This window comes from Asterias amurensis, chromosome 4 (assembly GCF_032118995.1).
Source record: "Asterias amurensis chromosome 4, ASM3211899v1".
Classification (NCBI taxonomy): domain Eukaryota; kingdom Metazoa; phylum Echinodermata; class Asteroidea; order Forcipulatida; family Asteriidae; genus Asterias; species Asterias amurensis.
In genome coordinates, this window is record NC_092651.1 from 27,545,486 (window position 1) to 27,569,937 (window position 24,452).

The window sequence follows — 24,452 nt, forward strand, 5'->3', positions numbered from 1 at the left end:
TGTTAGCTATTCTCGATACCTGTCGAATGCACTTTTACTCTAATAAACAGTTCTAAAATGTCTCAATATAAGAAAGGGGTTGAAATTGTCAGTATAAATACCAACACGACCAATATGTAGGCAAAAATATATATCTTTTTAAAACTTATTTTAAGAAGTTACAAACAAAATACAAAATACTCCAGCCAGGTGAGTTACATCAACCGAAAGAAGCAACACTTGAAAATAATTATGAGTAAAATGCAAAGATAAAGAAATGTAAACCTCCAAAATAAACACGTCTGTCGAAAGGTTATGCGAACAATGATAATGTTAAATCCCTTTCAGTCATATTTGACACTTGACAGTTTTTCATGTTTCCTTTGGGAGTTTTAGTTTTTGTTCGATGTGTTAAATCCAGCCAAGCTAACATGAGAATGACATGAAGGAATGTAACAACTCTGATGTAGGTCCATAACGCACGTCACGATGGGCAGTAACATTCATGTCATGTATTGAAGTGCAGTCAACTTCCATAGCTACTCGCCGCGGTACCAGGCCATTCGGCTCACACCCCTTGGGGAACTGAATTAGTATTTGATAGCCTAAGATATTATTTTTGATTTGGTGTTCCCGACGGGGTCGCAACGGGGAATTCTAACGGGCGGTCCCAATGGAGCGGAATGATGTTGGGACAGAGGTGCTAGGTTTACGTCGTTACTCTGTGGTTTTATACCAAACACACCTGACTAACTCCCGGGGTGCCACTTTGTAATAACCGCTGGGCATGTTTAGATAACGCCATACATGATACATGAAGTCTACGGTACTCAAGCTGTTGCAAACAGTTGATGTTGACTTAAGATGAAATTATGGTTGGAGTTGTTCCAAAGAATGTTCTGTTGAACCAATCGCTGAACTATGTGCGCATATTCATATAACTTACTTGAGCAAAACTAGCCAAATATTGTTTTTAAATATTGGTGTTAAAAAGTACACGAGTCGAATTCTTATAAGAGTCGAATTCCATGAGGATTTCTGCATAATATAATGGGGTACATTCTTCTCAAACATTGAAGGGCATCAACACAGAAGTAATAGTGTGGAAGGTTCTCCCAAATCTTCAATTGTTCTTCCTGTCTTGCAATAAGGGTAATGACCAACAAACTGTAAATATTAAATAGACTGGCTGTTAATACACACTACATTTAATTTTTAATTATATTTTGATTTGTATGATTTGTATAGTTTTTTTATGATAATGTTTGGTAGCATTTAATCCTGGGCAAATGTGATTTGATCAAAGCCCTTTGTCATTTATCGAGGGTCGTAAAAGTAAAAAAACGCCAACAAGGTAGGGGTACAAGTAATACAGGCATACCTTTAATACCCATATCTATCGTCGGCTTTCACTCAGGGAAAAAAAACATATCTACCACAGACATTGGACTTTGATGTGGTTTTATGCGAGCCTTCGAGGCAGGGTAAAACTGAACTGAACTCAGCCTGTATACTTACTCTATATCGGTGTCAACTACAATACATCTTACCGGCTTCACTTCAACATAGCCGGCGGTAACTACTGGTTAGAACGTTGCGATATGGGAGGTACAAGCAAAGTTGAAGTATTCACAAGATTGCGTTTAACTTTAGGTTAGCGGCGAGTTTTCAACTTAAAGTCACCTGGAAGTGGTATTTTTTCAATATAAAGCTTTTGTCACTAATATATGTGTTTTGAGTGGAATGTGAATAAACAGTTAACTAAGGTTTTGAAAAATCAGTTCTTATGTTATTTACAAATTTAAGAATAGACCCCGACCCGAGAGGGCGCTGTTCGTGACGTAAATCGAGGCAGACTTTGCCTGTAATGCGTAGAGTAAACACAATTGCAAAGTACATGTACGGACCAAGTCGTGAGTTTGTACGTTTCAAAAACAACAACAAAAGTTTTTTTCCGGAAATGCCGACCAGGTGTCTTGCTGCTGAATGCAGAAAAACACTTTTTCAAATGTACCAACTCACGACTTGGATGTACATGTACTTTGCACGTGTGTTTACTATACGCATTGCAGGCAAAGTCTGCCTTGATTGACGTCACAAAAGGGGTAGGCGGAGTCAGCCCCAAAAACAACTTTATATATTTTTTAAACATATAAATCGTGACAAACAATTACTAAAAAAATTGTTTTATTGTTCGTAAGTATATACTCTTATGTTTGAAAGAAAAATAATTATATTTCCAGGTGACTTTAAGCCGCTAAATCACCTAAATAAAGTAGCTGGTCTTATTGTATCGATGGATCAATTACCACAAATTGCTAAACGGTTTTTAAGTTGTAGAACGAAAACTAAATTTCAGAAATCGTTTTTGCTGAAATCGTTGAGTTTTTACTTGTCGTTGCAGAGGACGCGTCCGGACGGCGGAAATAAAGTTTGGACAAGGACAATAATCTGTCACAAAGAAACAGCGAATATTAAAGTGATAAGACGAATACATTTCTGAGTTTATGACCATTACAGTGCGTTGTTTTTTAATCGTTAGGCGGTATATTTCACCAGAATTCCAGAATGAAAATAGATTATTATTAATAATTATGTCCAAGGGTTCGAAGCGTCATGACGCGTCATCACAATGGGCTTAATCAACAATGTAAATGAATTGAATTTGCGTCAAAAGTACTTTTTTTCTTTCTGTTCTGCAATAATATTATGTCCACAACGGGAGTTGAATGTTTATTTACAATTTAAACTTATGTTATTATGTTTGTGTTTGAATGTTGTTATTCTAGATGACAGACGATGTGATTCACTGCGATGTTCCTATGGATGTCAAGAACAAGGATATTATAAAGTCATGTGTATCTGCCCTGATGGACTACGAGTAGCTGGTAATGGATACAGCTGCCTTGGTAAGAACTCGCTACTTTATTATTCCTCTCTCATTGCATAGGTCAGCAGGGCCAGTTGTCTTGATGAAAGCATTACAATATTTTAGGTTCATTTATCTTGATAAATATTGAGGATTATAATTGGAATGCCAAGTTTCACTTACTATAAGAATTAAAATCGACTGATTTTCGGGTTTAATAGTATTTAAGCGGTCTGGGGTTAAGTTACTGTAAATGTAAGGTTCGATAAAGCATGTAGGTAGAATGGTAGAATTAGGGTACAGCTGTGATGCTTGACTCGTTTTGGGTCAACTGTATAAATTGGAACCGTATGCATCTTCTCAGGCATGGCCAGTTTAGGGTCAGTTTGTCTTGGCATTAGACACAGTAGTGACTTTACTTCAATATCGAGACCGTTTAGTTTGAGGATTCGTTGCCAGTGTAAACCCAAACCGGGGCCCAAGCGAGACGAGTACATAAGGTGTTTCCTTGATAAGGACTGATATACATGACCGGTGCCATGACACCTGCTCTGTAAAGGGGGGTCGAGGTGGGCCATTTTGGGCAGCACCGGGGTACTAAGTGAAGGTCGCCGCTATCTTACCTTCATCCTCTCGTAGCTCACCATACACATTTCCTGAAGTGTCATTTTATGTTACACCACCAAGCAGCGACGCACACATGGGACATTTGGAATTCTAACAAACATCCGACTCACTTATTGAACATTTGGGATTTGGATGTGATTTGTAATCATAATTTTCATATCTGATTCTTTGTGACATTATTCAGCAAATCAACACAAAGAACTTAGAGTTGTTGGTTTTGCCGTTATGGTATATTTTTAAAAACGATTATGAAAATAGAGCTATACCAAATCTGTATCAGCATTATTTTGTATTAAGGGGCCTTCACGAAACCAAGGTTTCGGCTCTAGCTTCAGCCAAGGCTAGCTTGGCGCTCGCAGTTGTTTTTGACAATTGCGCGTGTTTTGCGTGTACGTGCTCAGGGCTTCAGACGAGATGACGGAGCCTGGAGCCGAATCCAAAGCCGAAACCGGGGATTCGAAAAGGGCCTGGGTTAGCCGCAGATTGCTGTATACATTTTGGATACGTGAGGGCGCACCATCAACTGAAGGCGTAATATGCAACGTTTATGTCAAGTTAACACATGGATTGATAGCGTGTCATCCAGTGGTTATTTGAAAATAAACGACTATGCAATCATCAGTCAGTAAAGCGGACTCAATGAGTATGTTACTTCACGACTCATTTTCAATCCCGGTCAATACTTTGTGACACCAGCTGGTTTATATTTCAATGTGTCGGGGCGGGACTTGCTGGCAGACTCCCTTGATGCAACTCTTCAGCCTTTAACAGCTCATTTCATTTCCAAGCACTCCATCATCTTTGGAAATTAAATTATAACAAGTCACGGATACGTTGGTTTGGTAAACATGTTTCAGAACATTCATGTTTGAAAACTCGTTTCATTCACCCGGAGTAGAGCAGACGACTGTTTCTTTTTAATCACTACAAGCCACTCGGGCATTAGCACTTTATAAAACAGGCCATATCCCCTTTGTAGTATATAAAGTGAAAGTCAATTTCAAAGAAGCAAACTCAGTGTAAATGGTGTGAATCGGTTTCCATATCTGTTGCCTTCGATCTATTTGGTTTGATCTGAGAAAATTATGGAGTGTAAACTCCTTCAATGACAATTTTAGATTCAAATGCAACAAATGACAAAGCATTTCTGCGAATTAGATAATCAATAATACAACAATCACAAACAATTGCAAGGGTCGTGGGTTCGAATCTCACCCGAGTAACATGCCTGTAATATTTTTTCACAGGACTCGGGAAAGTACTGAGTATACAGTGCTAACACACATCGGTGTATATGGGTAAAAACCAAAATTTATATTCTTTATCCCCAATGCAAACCAAAATTAATAATCACAAACAAAATGATTGGATAATTTAGTGTGAACAGTGTTGTGTGTAGGCCTAGAAATGGACACGTTAAATAAACGACAAAATGAAGTTAAACTGAAATTTAAGAACATTTTGTTTGACAGTTTGTAACATGATTAAACCGCCGTTTATTTCATGTGCATGTGATACTTATAGCAGCAGTTATTGCCACTCCATTGTTGAACTAAGGCTTACAGAGTTTCAAGTCCAGTGCATCGACCTTCTTAAGCAAGATGAATGTAAAAGGAGGCAGGTTTGGCCAGCTGGCAAAGTTTTACTGTAAACAATTTAGTTGTTTGTTAATGTTGAGCTAAAAACGTCACTGTCAGTTCCATTATCGTTGCGTGACAATAATGTTAAAGGTGTTCCTTTAACAGTTTGTTATTTCATGAAGGCCAATGTTGGGTCACACACAAAGTGCAGATACTGGTCTTTGATAATAGGAAGGTTTAGCTGCACGTTCCGCATTCCGCGTAAACGTAAACGTCTAAATTTTCTGTTCACCATATCTCACGTTTTTAGCATAATAATACGTGAAGTGACCTTTTGCGCACAGTTGTCATACGTGAGCAGGCGATAAGCCTAAAGTGTTGACGTCACGTAGAAACAACACAATTGATTGACGTTTACGTTTATGTGTTTGCTCGCGTGACGTGCAGCTAAACCTCGTTAATAGATGGATTTCAGATGACGTCATTGACCACCATCTTTATTGGAAGCGTTCCCGCGTGTAGGCCTCCACGCTGCGCACAACTTATATTGCCAGTTTTCACTCAAACTGGGATTCCTAAGTAAATGAAATTTATCTATCTTAGATTAAAAGATAGTTTAATATTTAAACCTGGAATATGACACGGATTGTATACTCTTCGGTGCACTTTAAGTCACTGTCTGTTCTAACTCATTTGCAAACACAACTTCATTTGTTTCTTTTCTGGCAGCACTATTCCAAATTGAAACATCTTGAATACAATTAATTGTAAATTATAAACGTGATTTCTTTTACCAACAATTGACCAATGTACACAGTTATGTGACTTGCCATTCACTGTGAGCACACATCCACAAAGGACGTAATGGGGTTTAGATGCTTCCACATTAAGACGCTACCTGGTTTAAGTGGTCAAGGTCAGTTCCAAGAAGGAAGATGGGCAAGCTTCTTTAAGCAGTTTAGATCTGCGGAGATGCTTTGGATAAGGGTTCTCTGTGTCCATGCAGTAACCGTCAATCTCAGCGTCCTTGGCAGCTTTACGTTGCTTTAATCTCATTGAAAGCTCATCCTTCCCCTCCATCTATATGGAAGACGCTTCGCGGAGTTAAAGAGAGATAACCGTACGTAGTGACTGAGCCAGGCATCTTACAGTTTACTTGTCTTCCTGATCAAGATGACGGTTATTGACACTGATTTTAGAGATTGAGGATGCAATGATGACACTCCTCGAGAAATTCAACATTAAGATTGAAGCATCCGTTAATGACTCGGATTGGCTGAGTGAGGTTAGCTGGCATTTCTCTACTGTCAACATGTTATGTCGCACTTCATATGTTAATAAAGATATGATTCAGTATTGCACTGGGCAGGTGATGGTTTAACTTACACAAATTGCTCAAGTCTCAGACGATAGCGTAATATATTGTGGTGTCCTGCCTTTCGAATTATATGACAATTAAAGAAAGACACTCGCAAGCATGGGTGCTTGGTGTTTGAACTAGAAACACCGGGGTTATAACCTGCGGGTATTTTACGTGCACGTATATCAATCGAGTAGACAGGACCTAATGCCAATCCGAAGGATAAAGCAATTAAATGGTAAAGCTTCTAGCTGAAGGACACTTTTGCCATGACCGGGACTTGAACCCACACCCTGCGGATGAGATACACCAGAGCTTGAGTCTGAGGCTTGTATTACCACTAGCCAATCCACTGTAAAGAATGAAAAGAAATATGAGACATTTGAAATGTCACTCCTTGCAAGAATGTGAGTTTGGATCTCTGACTTACACTGCTAGTGATTAATCGACTGTTGAGATGAGTGTGTAGATTACTTTGTCAGGTAATACTTTGGTTGATAATCTTGGCAACCTTACAACAAAATAACATAAATACCTGCTGGATTTGTTTCTGGATTACTCAGCCGAAAGTTAATTTTATTTAAAAGTGAGACTTTTATGGGGTTCATGTTCAGTTTATGGGTTCGAGGTATTGCATGGTGAGGTAATATTTTTTGATAATTCTCAGTTCTGAAAAAGAACTGTTCTGCTTCACCAAACTAATACTCTTGTATAGGTTTATTTAGATGTGAGAAACACGAGTAAATTTAGAGTGCTTTAATTGTTATGGTTCAATCGCAGTGTCGTTGAATTTTGTTCTTCTTCATGTTCTTTTTAATGTGAGGAGTGAATAAAAAACAGACTAGTTGCGAGTCTTAAGTGGTCTAGCCTGCCTGACAAGTCAACCGTGGCGGAGCCAGACGAAATGAACCACCCAAGTCTTTGCCCGACAAGTCAACCGTGGCGGCGGCCAGACGAAATGAGCCACCTAAGCCATCGCCTTGGAGACAATTTCTTTGTCATGTTGAAAGACAACGTGTTGACGAGAGACAGCACCCACTCTCCTACAATCCAGGAAACTAAGTGTAGTAGTTACACTAGGATGAAGACAATCTTTTGGTGTTATCGGCCGTGAAAAGTTCAAGTGCATCCCGCACTGAGTAGACAAGCTACGGCCTGTACTTGGGCTCTTCTGCTCCGTCGACACCCTGTCAAGGGCCTCTTGATCCAACCCTATCGAGTAACCATTTTAAGTAATTCACGGGTTAGTTTTCAGTCTAACAAGTGGTTTCGCTTCGTCACAAAAACTTGAGTGCCAATTTGCCCAAACCCGGTGTGCCCATTATTGGCTGACAGAAAAGCACGTTTTGTAAATGTCCAATGTAAGTATATAAGACTGAAGGAATTTCTAGCGGACTGAACATTATTTGTTTGGAAGAGTGTATATCTTGTAAGGAAAATGGGTTAATGGAAGTTCGGACGCTATGAGAACGCAAGTCGGTTTCAAACTGCCCTGGGTCGTTATACGTCAAAATTAAGTGTGACCTTTTAATGGAAATTTGTAAACCTATTTAATAAAGAAAATAGCGTCTAACGGTTTGATTGTTGATACCATGTAAAACTATAATAATAATAATAATAATAATAATAATAATAATAAAGAATATTTATAGGGCGCCAAAATCCACCAAAATGAGGTGCTCAAGGCGCACAGGAGGGGGAACCACACACAGCAAGGAAAATAAGACAAATAGACCAGTTACATATAGGCGAGATTAAACAAAGTGGTTTTCAACTTAACCTTGAAAGTATTGATGTTAGAAATATTGCGGATTTGTAGAGGCAAGTCATTCCAGAGTGTGGGTCCAGCATGGGAAAAAGACCTATCGCCCCATGACTTGCTACTCTTAGTAACCTGTAGCATGCATGTATTGGAAGATCGGAGAGATCGCACAGGAGTATAAGCTTTAACCAAAGAAATGTTATATATAGAAGCAGAACCATTAATGCAATGAAAGATAAGCAACAGAAGTTTGAAAGTAATACGAGATTCGACTGGTAGCCAGTGAAGTGACTTCAGAACTGGTGTAATGTGAGTGTGTTTCCTGGTAAGAGTGACAATGCGAGCAGCTGCGTTTTGTAATTTTTGTAGTTTAGAAAGTTGAGTTTGGGGTAAGTGAAAAAGAAGACCATTACCGAAATCCAGCCGAGACGAAATGAGAGCATGTACTATTTTCTCAGTGGCTGGACGGGTCAGGTATTTTCGGATCAAGCCAACATTTCTCAACTGGTAACGAACAGATTTACACACATTGGATATATGACCTGACATAGACATTGTACAATCGAAAGTTATACCAAGATTTCTGCAAGAATGAGAGAGAGGAATCACAGAATCAACAATCTTGAAAGAAGTAACATCGATCTTATCTAATTGAACCTTAGAACCAAATAATAGAAACTCAGACTTAGCACAATTCAATTTAAGAGAGTACACACTCAACCAGCTACAAATATCCTCCACACAAGATTCAAGATTGTGAATGGAACAAAGTGCCTGACTTTGACTTGGGGGAAAAGAAACGTATAACTGAATGTCATCTGCGTAACAATGATATTTGACAGAGTGACGTTGAAGAATGCTCTTTATACCGCTGAGATATATGGAAAACAATGTAGGACCACCGACAGATCCCTGCGGAACACCACAAGTAACAGGCATAGAATCAGATTTACAATCATTAATACATACAATCTGAGAACGATTGCTTATATAAGACTCAAACCATTTATATGCCTGTCCAGTAATACCAAGAGATTGAAGAGTATGAAGTAAGATCTTATGGTTCACCGTATCGAAAGCGGAAGAAAGGTCCAGAAGAAGTAAAGCAGTAATATTTCCACCATCCATTTCATTGAGTATATGGTCAGAGACATTAACAAGGAGAGTCTCAACGCTGTGCAGTGGACGGTAGGCAGATTGACGGTTATCGAAAAGGTCATTACCGGGAAGATATTCAGAAACTCTAGAAAACTATGTATATTACGGCTAAAGAATCCACTTAATGCATGGTGAATATTTGACAAGCTTATATTTGACAAGCTTATATTTTATAGTTATGTGAATTTCGACTGGTTCATATGGACTTCTGCACACATTGTTAAGTTTGTTGCGCTATGAGTTTAGGCTCTCCTTAGTATTAAGTTTAAATAAATATATCCCGGTGGCGAACCATCTGCATGATGTCTTTAGAGACCCAACTTTGCCGATTGCGCTTGCTCTGTTCACGAAGTTCTTGGGAGTCTCACAACCCGGTCGCACTCTCCTTATAACCATTTAAAATTCTTGAAGGAAAACACTACGATTCCATCTAGAAGCGCGGATATAAAGGAATTGTTTCTTAGCATTGACTTTGTTTCTGGTGCTACAATGTGTGATGTTTTAATTCCTTGGAGCATTGAACTGTCAGTGTCTAGAGTTACAAAGGGTTTTTATTCGAGTTTTTGATTGAATATGATTCCTTTATTCCTTCATTCTAAATGTGAGACCCTTACAAAGGATTTCCTACAAGGAAATAGACCCAACTGCCCACTTACCCCCATCCAGCCTCTATATTATTATGGCCTACTTCCTATTTGATTACTGAGGCATAGAATTATAAATTAGGTACGTTGTTCCCAACTTTTGACTTTTTTCTTTTCGTCTGGTTCTAAAAAATAAAAGAAACTGAAAAATTAATTGTTGCGCAGATGTGCGTCATTTTATTATAAGTGCCGTTTGGCTGATGGATTGGTGGAGTATTGAAGCGCTAACTGGCGAACTAGTCAGGGTGGCTTGACCACCCCCCCCCCCCCCACCCCCACCAACCCCCAACCCCACACCCCAATTCCCCGGTAGACTGCCTATCGTTAGGAAGTTGCCTCTTGGTTTGATGGACAATTTTGTTGCACTTTGAATTGGTCATTGACTTTAATAAAAAGTTCGTCTGCAAACTGTCTACAGAGATAGAAAATGTTTCTAATTGACTTTAGTTAGGTAACTTAGGACTGACCTTTACGTCGTGTTCGGGGAAGAACATTATTTGGCTTGTAATTGCATGGTTAGAACACTATGCAAAAGCTGCTATAATTTTAATTTAGAATAGTTGGTATTATTTAGAATAGCTTTAACATCACATTACTGTCACAAAAAATAACAAACATTATTGGTAAATTATTTAATTTCAAACACTTATTTCTCTTAACCTTTATAGATATCAACGAATGTGCAGAAATCCCAGGATTATGTCCGATTGATAAGAGATGTCATAATACATACGGCAGCTACACGTGTCTTTGTAAACTTGGTCTGAGCTACAAATTCATCGATGGAAAGTATCAGTGTTCCGGTAAGTTTCTCCATGGTTTCTCAAACTCCTGTATAGAACTTAAACCGAATCTTGCCATCTCAGGCTACTTCTTGTAGTAGAGGTTTGAGTTTGGGCTAAGAGTGACTGTGTCACGTAGACTTCTTAGCGGTAACGGCATGCCTATTGCTTTGTGGTTGCATTCAGAACACAGACAAGAAGAGAAAATGAAAGAATACAGTTGACATTGGCACTGCGGTGAGTGTATCAATGCAACCATGAAGCATGCAGTATGTTTTATTCCAACCATAATGTTTTTAGAAACCCCGGATACTTATGACACGTGCGTCCATTTCCTGTCTACTCTGGGTTTAAACCACACCAGTCCCTAAGCGATGACTGTGTACATTCTCATAGCTAAGGGGATTCACTGTTGTAACAACATTCTGGACAGGTTTGAAATGGGAGCGGATATACAGGTGAAATGTCCTCCTATTCCTTTGTGACATTCCGATATCACTTTCGACTATTGCTTCGGAATGTCAATGACATTATAGGTCATTGTCGTCTTGGCCCTGTGAATGTAGTCAACAAACACTATGGAAGTACAGCGTAGGAACACACAAATGAACTGGTGTTTGTGTTTGGTTGTCATTTTTGTCTGAATTATTTGATCACGTAATTTGTTAATTGGACAACTTTGTATGATTGTATTTACTTGTCAACACAATCATGGACACATGTGTACATATACATATTTTTATATATTTTGCCCGTCGATGGCGCGTGTCTTCTTCGGTAAAATGATGCTGACAAAATTGTCTTGGACAAAATCTCCAGTGTGGAAAAGGCTTATTTCCAACCACATAAAATATTGACAGAGACGTATAGGCCTGCACATTTAAATGTGATGGACGTACCTCTGCTGCCTCCCCCCCCAAACACTCCCCAATGTACCCATTAGTGTTACTCCGTCCCGTGGAACGCCCTACCAACCATACCCCCTCAACCATGAGAGTTAGTCATCATTTCCGGGTTGGAAATACAGGGGCTTCCTCGCGACCTACTTCTACGCGCTACTAATCCAGGCAACGGATTCTCTTAGTATATTGCCCTAGAACATCAAAGTTAAGACTGTATCGATAACACAAGAATGATGTAAAGCAGCTGTTTCAGAAAATGGGAAGAAGAAATATTGGATGGAAACTAAACTAAACTAAACGAAAATGAAGTAGTTTAGGCGTTACTGATTGATGGGATCAAACCGATCCCAGGGTGATTTTAAATAGATGGAGCTTGGCGACCTGATGGGATCACTGTCTTGAGGCTACTGCTTCAAGCCTTCTGTTTAAAACACTGTACATGACAAAACATGGCATAAATATTTATGATATTGTGTTTACTTTCAGCCATGACTCCAGATACTTATCCATTCCCATTGGTTGAATATTTGTACATAAGTTAAGAAAGTTTGTACTCCGTTTGCCTGAAGGAGGAGGCATGCGATGTCCTAAATACCACATGATTGGATAATGAGCCTGTCTTGATGTGATGCATGTCATTGTACATGGTTCTCCCTTTGATTTGCTCTACTCATCGTTTTTCATATCCATCACTGCAATAACCTATCTTTCTGAAAGTTTGTTTATACTCGGCGCCTTGAGTACACTTATTTTGGTAGATACGCATGCGCTGTATAAGACTTCGATATTATTATTATATTGAGTTTGTGGTTAATGGTAATGCATTATTCCTAAAATAAAGGGTGCTGGGTTTTTTTTGGGCGTTGGTAAAATAATGTCCCTTATCAGAACGAACCTGGCTAATTTATGCCAAGTAAACATTAATGTAACCACAACATGAAGGATAAGATGGATAACATCACTCAATCATTGTTACATCCCAGGAGGAAATCAGCCACACTACAGACGACTGGTAGTTCATGTTCCATTCAATTTGGTTTCCTTTAAGAGGAACCCTCGAAGGTTGAAACCGCAAAGACGATGTATTTTAAATCGTGTCATAATTAGAAATAGGTAACCCTGGGCCTTTGGGCAGAGTAGGGTTTCCATTGAACGAGAAGGAAGTGCACAACCGGTCACATTAATGCATACATTACAAGCAAGAAGAGGACACCTATCGAATTGTCGTGTATTGGATGTAGAAGTAAATCAAGTCGTAATCTTGCAGGAATATTTGTGCCCTCTGTCTGGGATGTTTCCATCGTTGACAAAAAGGCAGGCATGAGTCCGATTTATAAATAAACCACCGTGAACGTAACAATGTGTTTTGAAGGTTTCTATCGTTCGGGTACACACCTTTAGAAGAAGTTGGTTTGGTTTGAACGAGTCAATAAATGCATATATTAAAAGAGTATTGATGCTCAGTGTTGAATAATGTTTTGTTGTGTCTGTTTTTCTTTGTGTTATGTTTTGTTTTTGTTTTGTTTTGTTTTTGGTTCTACTGCGCCTTGAACACCCAGCAGGGTAGATATGTGCGCATTACAAGTCTTATTATTACTATTACTATTACTATGACTATGACTATGACTATGACTATGACTATGACTATGACTATGACTATGACTATGACTATGACTATGACTATGACTATGACTATGACTATGACTATGACTATGACTATGACTATGACTATGACTATGACTATGACTATGACTATGACTATTATTATGACTATTACTATTATTATAATAAACATCTTTCAAAACCCAAACATTCCCCATTTCACTGATTGTGTCATTGCAAACCGTACTAAATTGTGTCTCCACCTTGCAAACTTTCATATCAATTGTAGCCTACACATGGTCTGCAAACCTTCTTAATTGCATCTCCACCGTTGTGGCGGTTTCAGTTTTCCGCCGTGTTCAGTTTTCCGGGACTCAGTACGGCACGAAAAAATGATTACTTTTGCTTGCTGTGCGCAGGCGTCGCATGACGTAATGTTACCGTATTTTGGCCATTCGGAAACTGAACACGGCGGAAAGTTGAAACCGCCACTACGTACAATGTTCAAAGAATGTCTCCACCATGCCGAGTATCAAATCCTAACTTTACATGTGTTACTGCAAACTTAGATTGTATCTCCACCACGAAACCTTCTAACCAATATTTGCACTATTATCAAAAGAACTAGTTTGAATCCATATTTCACCTATGCTCCCTTTCCCATAAACAACTTTTACTCCGTAAAGTTAAGTAAGAGGGGAAAAGGGTCACTTTGGTCCTTTATCTGGGCCGTGCCCATACACACACATTTGTATCTATTTTAAGGAATTATTGCTCGCCATAGTTTGCTTATAAAACGGACAACTCTGAAGTGTCCTCAGACATGCATGGGTGATACATCTCAAGAATTGGCTTCCATGTTGGCTTCTTCTAAGTTACCATGTCCCAAATATGATATCAATCATTTAAATTTGAAACGGCTATGTTTATTTTTAAACCGCCACAAAATAATTGTATCTTTAAAATAAACTGAAGTTCTGTTATAATTAAAGCCTTACAAACTGATCTAGACGCATGTTTCTGTTATGCGATAAGCACAACATAGTAAACAAAAAATTGAAAAACATAATACTGGGTGCGTATAATTATTTATTCCAGATTCAAGACCTACTTTATAGGACTTAAAGTTCAGCAACAACATTTCTGTTTGGAATTATACTTACCGGTAGAAACATAATAATTGCCATCCGATCCACAGGGCAATATGTTTAGGACTGCAACATTTAGTTATAAAAAATACCTAAATTTTACATCGTCCATTATTTCCATTTTGTAAACGAATTTCCCAGCAGTTCCTTTCGAGTTATTTTCAAACAGTGACCAGCAAATAAAGTTTGCCTTGAGGAACAGTTTGTTGCTCCTGGTTGGAGGTGTTGTCCACCTTTTCAGCGGATACGGGTAGAATACCCCCTAGGGATCTATCTTGGAGTCGTGACCCCTGAAAGTTTGAGCCACAGGGCATGAATTCCCGACCTGAAGGGCTAAACATCTATTTATAGATCATAAATCTTCTTAGTTGTTGTGCTTTTTGGCATTGACTTTATCAAGGAAGGGAACTTAACTCCAAAGTAGTAGTTTTTCTAAAGGTAAACAGGTTTAAAATAAACTTCGAAAGTTTCTTTTAAAAATAATTGAAATTTGACAAGTTTTAGTGTCTTGTTGTTTTAAGCGATGGGCAATCTGGATTTGTTGGCACTTACGCTCCGCCTACGCGTTCCAGGTGCATGGTCAGTATTCACTGATACCATAAAGATTAATATTCACACCATCAACTCAAATCTACGGAGCTCTGCCGTCGATTTCACAAAACTCTTCCTAACTTAAGACTTATCTTAGGACTTAGGACGAGTCCCAACCCTGCACTGTTTTTGTAGCATGCAGACCTTAAGATTAATCCTAAGTTAGGACGAGTTACTCTTCCTAACTCGAGATAAGACGAGCCCTAACTCTTTTGTGAAATCGACCCCTGCTCAACAACTTCCTTAATAAATCTACACAAACTTTTGGGATGTTTGTTAATAAATATGGAGAAGCCATAATGCAGTACGGACTTGAGTGTACAGCCATGCAAATTCAAACTTAGCCTGATGTAGATTTTTGAAAGAGTTGGGTAACAAATAAGAATTAAAATAAGAGGTAACAGAATAAAGAGATCATCAAATAAAAACACATTTTCAATTGTTTACAAAGCTTTGGGCGTGCGAATATTATCAGAGAACATCGATCAAAATGAACAGTTGCTGCCAATTTAAACCCTGAAGTCTCCCATCGTATGTAACGGCATCTTGTGGGGTACAACTGTCAGAACTTGTTACCGTCGGGTACCCAAGAAAGCCAATTTAAACCCTGAAGTCTCCCATCGTATGTAACGGCATCTTGTGGGGTACAACTGTCAGAACTTGTTACCGTCGGGTACCCAAGAAAGTGCTCCAAAGAAAGTGTTCCCAATGAATGGGGAACCATTGGCAATGGTTCCTCAAAAGGCTCCCTTGAGAGGGTTCCGTGCGACCATTCTCTCATCGAAACAGCCTTGAACTTCCACTCAGAGTCAGGCCATTTTTTTAACTGTTAAACTTTCCAACACGGTCGTATTATCTTCAAAACATGTCTTGCCGCCCAAATGTTTTAATTTGAACCATTAAAGGGAGATGCATGTATTCACTGAGTGATCGTGAAATGTCAGTTTGTCACAAAACAAACTAAGCCTCTTTTATAAATGAAACATTTGTCTTTGTACATTGCCATGCTGATGACATTTCCCGGATTGGTTGATGGTGTGTGTATTGCAAACCGCATAGAACACACCGTTTGCAAACCAAATACACCGTTAAACACTCAGACTTCATAGTTTTGACTTAAGTTTACTTTTCATAATAGTGCTTTTTGAGTTGACGTTGACTTTGATGTCTCGCTAGGTTTGACCCTGTCAATCTGATGTGAGATGCAGTTTAATATATCGTATATCGAGTCAGACGACAAGCACTAATACCTAATATAAAAGGTCATAAGGCAAAATGGTCAAAGTATAGCAATAACTATCCCATTGTTACAATAGTAAAGCATAGTATACCACCCGGGCAAGGGGTGGTGTCCGTAAGATCACTGCCCCCAAGACCAACAATGGTGTCTTGTTTGTAAATATTTACACTGGATGCTTTTGGGAGTTTGGTTTACTCTGAGGTGTCATTGTTTGCGTGATCTTGACATTTTGAAGTCGGCCTCATCGATAATAATGTCAAACTGTCGAGGGCTCAATATGACAGTAGAATGCCTATAGGCCTTATACTGTGTGCATTTCTAGAGAGAATATCGCGAAAGGTTTTAGAACTTTGTTTGTTTAATATTGTTTATCTTTTGTTAATTGACATATCTTTTACATTTATGATATTAGTAGACTAGCTACATGGAGCATGGTGAAGCCCCACCCCTCTAATTTCTTTCTCAGAGTCGGCCTTTCTCTGTTCACTCTTTATGCAGTATGTCTCTGCGGGAAGCGCTCTCAACCTGAAGTTAACAGCTTGTTTGTGGATTATTTACCCAATTGTGTAGCTCGTCACCTTAATATTCCTGGTTGTTCGATTTTTAAAGTTATGTTCCCAATGTTGTGCCTATTATCCTATTAAAATAGTAGACATATTATGTTAAGGGGTCGTTTTTTGGTGCGCCTACAGCGTTTACACACCCACAATTTGTGCAACTTGAATTTCAAAAAAGGCACGGAAGTCAGCCATACCATGCCATACTTGACTTGAATATGGGTATATTGGGTTCGGGTAAAGGCTTCATCACCCGATGTGTTTGAGTGTACATTTAAGGAGTCTGATTTTACCGCAATATTCCCACAAAGTGTGACAAGATTGAACCACATCTCGTTCTCAAAATACTCATCAATTTCTGATATTTTGTTCATTGACAGATGAAGACGAGTGCGCCACCAGGCGGCACAACTGCCACAGGTTTGCCACCTGTACGAATAAAGTTAGGAGTTACACGTGTGAATGTAATGAGGGTTACGGTGGTAACGGCACATACTGCGTACCAGTAGGTAAGATATCCCTCATTTCTGATTTAACAATTTGTTTGAATGAGAACATGTAAACAAAAGGTTCATATTAACTTCACACTGTGACAACTTGGACAACCTGAGGTGTATAAACGGTTACTTTTAACAAGTCTGATATTTGTTTTAATATTATGCTTTAAAGGAACACGTTGCCTTGGATCAGACGAGTTGGTCAAAACAAAAGCGTTTGTAACCGTTTTTTTATATAATGCATATGGTTGGAAAGATGTTTGAAAAGTAGCATACAATGATCCACACAAGTTTGCCTCGAAATTGCGTGGTTTTCCTTCTACTGTGCGAACTATCACCGTCGGCCATTTATGGGAGTCAAAATTTTGACCCCCATAAATGGCCGACGTGTTAGTCGACGAGGTAAAAGGAAAACCACGCAATTTCGATGCATGTTTGTGTGGATCATTGTATTCTACTTTTACAATATCTTTCTACCCATATGCATTTTATAACAAACGGTTACAAACGTTTTTCAAAGACCAACTCGACCGATCCAAGGCAACGTGTTCCTTTAATTCATTCACATTCACTCTATTTGGCCACACCCTTTCTTTGTGACCCACTTTAGACCAATTATAAAACCAAGAATGTGTTAAAAGGTACCCTCGACATTTAGAAAGGTCGTACAATGTAAGGGTCGGGTTGGCGTAGCTAGAGGTCTGGAGTTATCTAAACTTTTCGGTGATTCATATTTGACTGATCGCTATTTATAACTTTGTTTGATTGAGAACGCAAGGAGTGCGAGAATACATTCAGAATCCACCTACTTCCTTCACCACTCTTGGTATTATAAGGGGCTTGATTAGTGCCTTCTGCCCCTCCCTCTGCACCCCCCCGGGGGAAAGTCATTTCTTAAAATGATTAAAATTCGAGCAGAGTTTTGTCCGTCTTGAGTCGATTACAGATCCCGAATAACTGTAGTGATGGGATGGATGTATGGTGTTTGAATTGGGGAGGCAGGCAACAGCTGTGCAGCTGGTATCAAGGTGTTAGTTCTTTTGACCTTGTCCCCAGGAGGGTTGGACCACATCAATCTTTCTAGCCTGGTATTTGAAAGGGGAATATTATTGAAAAACACATCAAGCCAATTTTGTGTAACCTTTACATTCCTTGTCTCGTAAAAAAAAAGGGAGGTACTCATAGCACCAAAGTTCAAAAAAAAAATAATAAATAATGAATAAATTTTGTTCGCCATAATAAGTTCGTCATTTTTGGTTTAGCAAGAAGTCAATGCGGGCCTTTATGGTTAGAACATCGGCACAGTATTGTCAGTTGGCCTACTTCTCCTATTTTGTTTAGCCTATTGCAGATTATTATGTTGTGTGGCAGGTGAAGTTGAGTTTTTTTTTTTTTTTTTTTTTTTTTTTTAAGCCGGTTTAGGCTTAATGTTTCGTTAAAAAATATTATTGTGAATTATATGAATTCAGTCTTGAACCTTGAAGTAATGTACTGGTACTCGTTTATGCTGTTAGTTTTCACGCCCACTCCAGAAAAGTAGCAACATATATAAAAGAGGGTACTGGAAAAGGGCTTGCTTATAGATTTTCTTAATGCAACGGAAAGTATTGGCTGAAACACCCCCCCCCCTTCCGACCCCCCCCCCCTTCCCGTGACCCCAAACATAAGCTGAATTCCACCGCTACATTGGCGCCGAGTCCAAGGGTCAGTTAAGAATGGAATTCACAAGAATTTCAAAGTTTTCAAATTGAGTCGTTTGTAAACTTGTGACATAAACACGGTATGCAAAGGCCACGGGTGTCCAACCGTGTGACATTAACTGTTAGTTTGTTCGTTTGTTTGTTTGTTTGTTTGTCGTGTGGGTTGCCGTGCAATTCTTTTTTAATGTGTGTATTTGTTTGCTTGCTGCCCCCAGCAATGTTAAGGTCGGTGCCTCCTAAAACCAAATCTGTCTGTTTTGAAATGTCCATTCTGGCCAGGCTTCGGGCGCTTTAGCCCCTCTATTGACAATCTTGTCTATTTTCTTTCCCCTGGCCATGCCCCTTCGGCTGCCAAGAAATTGAAAACTTGCTAACCGTGACGAGGGTTTAAGAAGCTGCTGATTGAGGACTCTGTAAGGTGCCTTCCATATAGGTCAAAATGAACACCAATCCGACGCATTTGGGGAAGTTTTTGGCTGACTTTATATTACTTTCTTATGAGTTTTTCGCACGAATGAGTTATTTACCAATTTGTTACTGTATTGCCGTAAGTGTTAAAACTATAAAAACTAAAAACAATTTAAAATAAATTTACAAAGAAGCAATTCAATCAACGAATTGGTAGTTATGTTACAAATATTTAAAACAAAGGATTTGTGACCGGTTATTCGCAGAAGATTTCACTGTAATTGTTTTGGCCTACGTGACAATTGTGAGGCTACTTTCTATATAGCCTTCGCAATTGTTTTGTCTATGGGGACAAACAACAAGGTGTATGTCTTGAGATGGCTTGATTTACCTACTGGTCAATGTCAAGGGTGACAATTGCCGTCGCCCGGTAGCTCCTGTAATTATAGTTCAGACTTTGGGAGGACGTCCAGAGTGTAATTAATTGACAAGGTATTCTACATGTCGCAATTACGACGTTGTCGAGCAGTCAGGTGCGTGCGAAGTGCCACTTAACAATTTATAAATAGCGCAAGAGTCTCTATCTTCTGGAAATACGCCAGATACCATAAAGAAATTTATGTCTGTGTTTTGTTGTTTTGTCGTCGATAATACTTGTTCATTTATAAGAGTCGGTGCGTTTTTTCGAATCTTTTTATGTGATATCCATTTTTTAAACTTGGTGGTTAACATAATGGTTTGAAGTTCTGTCCGATACCATGTTATATTACTCCAAACAAATGACCAAACAAACACCTCCAACAAACACACAGACAGTCACCCAGCACCCGATTGCAAGTGTTTAGTTGAAGTACATTATTGGTAATGTGGTGAACAATATAGTATAGGCTATAAATGTCAAAGATGAGTATCGGCACATTATGTGATCCAATATACACAAGTAATAACATTTAAATCTGGAACCTCAATCGACTTGCGAGATCAACTTTTCGTTGCCTCTGGTTTGAGCGGACATATACGTCGACTAATAATTGTGTGTTATTTTAGTCTTCAGAACGGTGAGAGTCGATCAAGTTGGGATTTGTGAAATGTGCTATTAAAAACCAAACTTAATTCCGGTAAACTGTAAAAACCTCAACCATCAAATCGTGATTACTCCGAAGGCTTTTTATAATATCACACTCAGAACAAGTTGTGAATTACCAAGGTCAAAACTTGACTTTGAACAATCGTTCCCATCCGATTTAGATATCCTCTTAAAGGAAACCCAGTAAACATCGCTCAGCTAATAGTAATTTGATTACTTTTAACCAAATTAGAAGCAGTGTTGATTTTTTGGTTTGTTGGATCATGGAACAAGAATCTGTGTTTTAATTGATAACTGTACCAAGTCATGGTTGTCATTCCCAAACTCTAAAATTGTTAACGAGCTGATCAATTTCAAATTGTTGTTATACTGCTTAGTAACGGAATACTGTTATATGCAGGAGATATCTGCATCGAAAGACTACATAAAGTTGCACCGCAATCATGACACGCGATGTCCTGAATTGTTACTTCTGGGTGTTGTAAAGTAAAGAAACTGCCTGGATGGATCTAACAGATTCTGCAACAGGTCTAGTTTTATATTCTTAACCATTCTCACCTCAACTAGACATTAAGCCTAAACTAAGTTTAAGGACGCTGTTTAGTTTACGGGTTTTTTTTCTTCTAAATTAACGTTCCGGTAAGGACGAGCGATCGCATTGTATTCATATTATATTATTGGTAGACAAGAAAAGATTCATAATGAAGCTCACGAGTCACTTGCAGCAGAGACATTAACGAAACAAAGAATAAACACTGTTTACGTATCGTTTATTTAATTCATTTCGACTGCATTTTTGTTTTATATTGAAATTGAAAAGGCTTCAGCAAAACAAACGAGGAAGACGACATCCTCAATAAAGTGAAGAGTCTTTTTCTTGCCGAATCCGTCAATACCACGTGTAGACTTCTCGGTATACCTCAAAGATAATTTGCTCGAGACAGGTTTCTTGTAGATCTAGATAAATCACTTTGGAATGGTCGTGATAGAGAATGAAATGAGGTGACACAGACTGTTGCCAGCTTCAAACCGCACGCTGCAAACGGATGGAACCGATTTGCCGAGACCCGATAGGAATCTCTTAACAAACATAACTCGGTTCACATGAACCAAAGAATTCCCATAAACCTCCGTAATTAGGAATAACCCTTTCAAGAAATGCAATAAAACAAGCAGATCCTTCACAGACTAGATGAAATATTGGAGGATTCTTAACTGGTCGTGTCTTTATAAATGTTGCTTTGTGTGGAGGGATATGGAAAAATATGGACTCACGAAAGGCATTTATGTTTAATACTCGGGACGTTTTACCCTTTGAATGCTCCTCTCGGAATTCCATACAAGTTGTTGGCATGTTTCAATTAGTTCTGCAGAACATAGCTTCACCAATTTTAAACAAAGAGATCATATTTATGAAGTGTTGGCCCGATTGTGATCGATAGACCATATAGAACCTCTTAGAGAATGTGATTTCCTTTGTATTTCATGCTGTAATTCAAAGCAAAATATTTTAATTGGTTGCTTGGGTGTGTGTGGTTGTTCCTTTTTAATCTCGACTGAAGATCACTTTAAGCTTACATAACGGAAACATACAGTGTTGAGAGTTGTGTTCTCTCGCTCTCTCTTTTTAAACTTTCAATTGAGAGGGTGGTATTTCTTTAAATTAGGAATGAATCACCATAATTGAAAGTACTTGTGAATTGAATTCTTAATCTTTGGAAAGTATGAATACTTTTTTGACGGGTCTAGATTGTACATTTCAAGGTCAGTTTAGGCGTGTAGATGAATTGACAAGGGATGTTGAGTGTGGACGATGAAAGTTCTTTTAATTGCAGTTGAGTCATTTCGTTCTGTTCTTCTATTGGAATTGCAATTTTATGATAAAATCAAGGCTTACGGGGATAGTTGGTTCGTAAACCACACATGGCACCTAATTAAGAAACATGGCAGCAGCATGGTGAGATTCTATGTTGACTGATCTGGGGACTAGTGCTAGTCTCGTGCGTATTTCAATGTTTGTACCATTTTAGTTTCATGTGCAATGCGTCAGAATACTACGTGATTAAATCAAACTCGCGTAAACATTACTGGTTCCTAATGTTCGAACACCGGTGTGAGATGCAATTGTGTCCGCCATGCAATACTGTCCGCTCCGGACACGTTTGCATATGCAAACGTGTCCGGGCTATGCAAAAACCGTCCGGCTGACATGTACATGACTGTGCATGTATGTGCGCACGAAAGCGAGCGTGCCGTGCACTGAACCTACGTATATGCAGCATGAATATTCACGTATTTTATGATTGCAGCGAATACCCAACGGCCGAACACTTCCCTATGTCATTCATGACATGCACTTAGCTTGTAAAAAAAATGGTGACCGTGTTCCGTTGACCAAGGGCGTTTATACTGCAAGGACGGTTTTTCACGGGGGCGGACACAACTGCAAATGCAAATGTGTCCAAACGGACACAACTGCATTATGCAGCAGCGTCCGGGTGGACATGATTGCATATGCAAAACCGTCCAGCGGACATTATTGCATAGAGGACATAATTGCATGCGACACCGGCAACACTTGCCATTTTGTTGAGGTTTCTAAACACTGAGATGTGTTAAGATGTTTTCATGGAGCCTTGCACTTTCTCTATGCAGGTCTAGCCCGTTTGTTGCAGTGCTTGGAGATTGAGGGCGCTCTTTACAAATTGTGGCGTGTGAATGTTCCGCACCATGAGCTTCCCACGCCAGCCCAATCCCTTAATGCTAATCAATACACAAACAAATAAAGTAAATTTAAGGTTCTCATAATTTGTGTCTTTCTACTTTTTCAATGTTTAGTATTAAAGATTCACCGTATATTTTTCTCACGCTCACTCTTTCTCCCCTTTACACGCGGGTAATCGACACACGTTGCGACGTCAATGTGATGTAGTTTTTTAGATTATTTCTGTAGCATGTTGTTATAATTTAGTTACAACTGCATTTAGTTGTCCATAACTTGCTTCGTCATTGGTCCATATTATACTTACAGTGAGCATATATATATAAGCTGTGTAGTATTAGCGAGTGAAATTACTGTCTTTTTGTCGTACTATGATAAGCGTGGTATATTGCGAGTCTTTCTTAATTAATTGGTGGTTCTCACTTTGTTTATTGTTTCTCTCTCTCTGTCCTTAGATCCGAGTACCTGTTTCAATCGTCCTTGCTTCACCAACGTAACATGCACAGATCGCAATATTAACCCACGAAGCATCGGTTCTCTACTTCCAAACACAGCAAAAATACGACTCTACCTCTGCGGACCATGTCCAGGGGGTTACGTTGGAGACGGAGTCAACTGTCAAAGTAACCATCTCAATTCATTCTCGTTGGTTTTCACATCGTGTAATGTTTAATTTCATAGGCACTGGACACATATTGGTAACTTTTCAAAATATTGTTTAGCATAAAAACTTACTAGTAAACGATCAAAGGAGAGTGTTGATAGTAGATGACAATGTTAGAAACAGCTTCCTCTGAAGTAAATCCGTTTTGGTTCTTTGATGCATATTTTGGGATACTCCAAGTGAGGATACTGGTATTTGACGATACTTCCACAGGTTTTCCAGTGCCTTAAAAATGCAACTTTGAATGAAAAAGTATTTTCGTTTCGTCGGGTTCTGTTTATAATCAGATCTTGTCACACAAGCCAAGGCTGTCTGTTCAAAACAGATCTCATGTTGATGTTCATTGGGATTTTTTCGGAAACTTTCTGACACAAAAACAGTTGTTTGTGTTATCGAATAGTTTTATTTCTTTTAATACCTTCAAGTGTACAGTGACTCCCCTGTGGAGGGAGGGGTGGGTACAGTGACTCCCCTGTGGAGGGGGGGGGGGGTCAGTGACTCCCCTGTGGAGGGGGGGGGGTCAGTGACTCCCCTGTGGAGGGGGGGGGGTGGGTATTGGTGAAGAAGAAAGAC

General features: G+C 39.0%; 1 protein-coding gene across 1 annotated transcript in view; it reads left to right on the top strand.

Moving 5' to 3' along the window:
- The window catches only part of LOC139936240 (uncharacterized), a 110,112-nt gene that overhangs the window by 68,222 nt on the left and 17,438 nt on the right, over positions 1–24,452 (top strand). The window contains exons 5-8 of the mRNA XM_071931023.1: positions 2,769–2,888; positions 10,648–10,782; positions 17,182–17,310; positions 23,671–23,838. Of these exons, the coding sequence (XP_071787124.1) occupies positions 2,769–2,888; positions 10,648–10,782; positions 17,182–17,310; positions 23,671–23,838 (552 nt within the window). The remainder of the gene's footprint in view (positions 1–2,768; positions 2,889–10,647; positions 10,783–17,181; positions 17,311–23,670; positions 23,839–24,452) is intronic.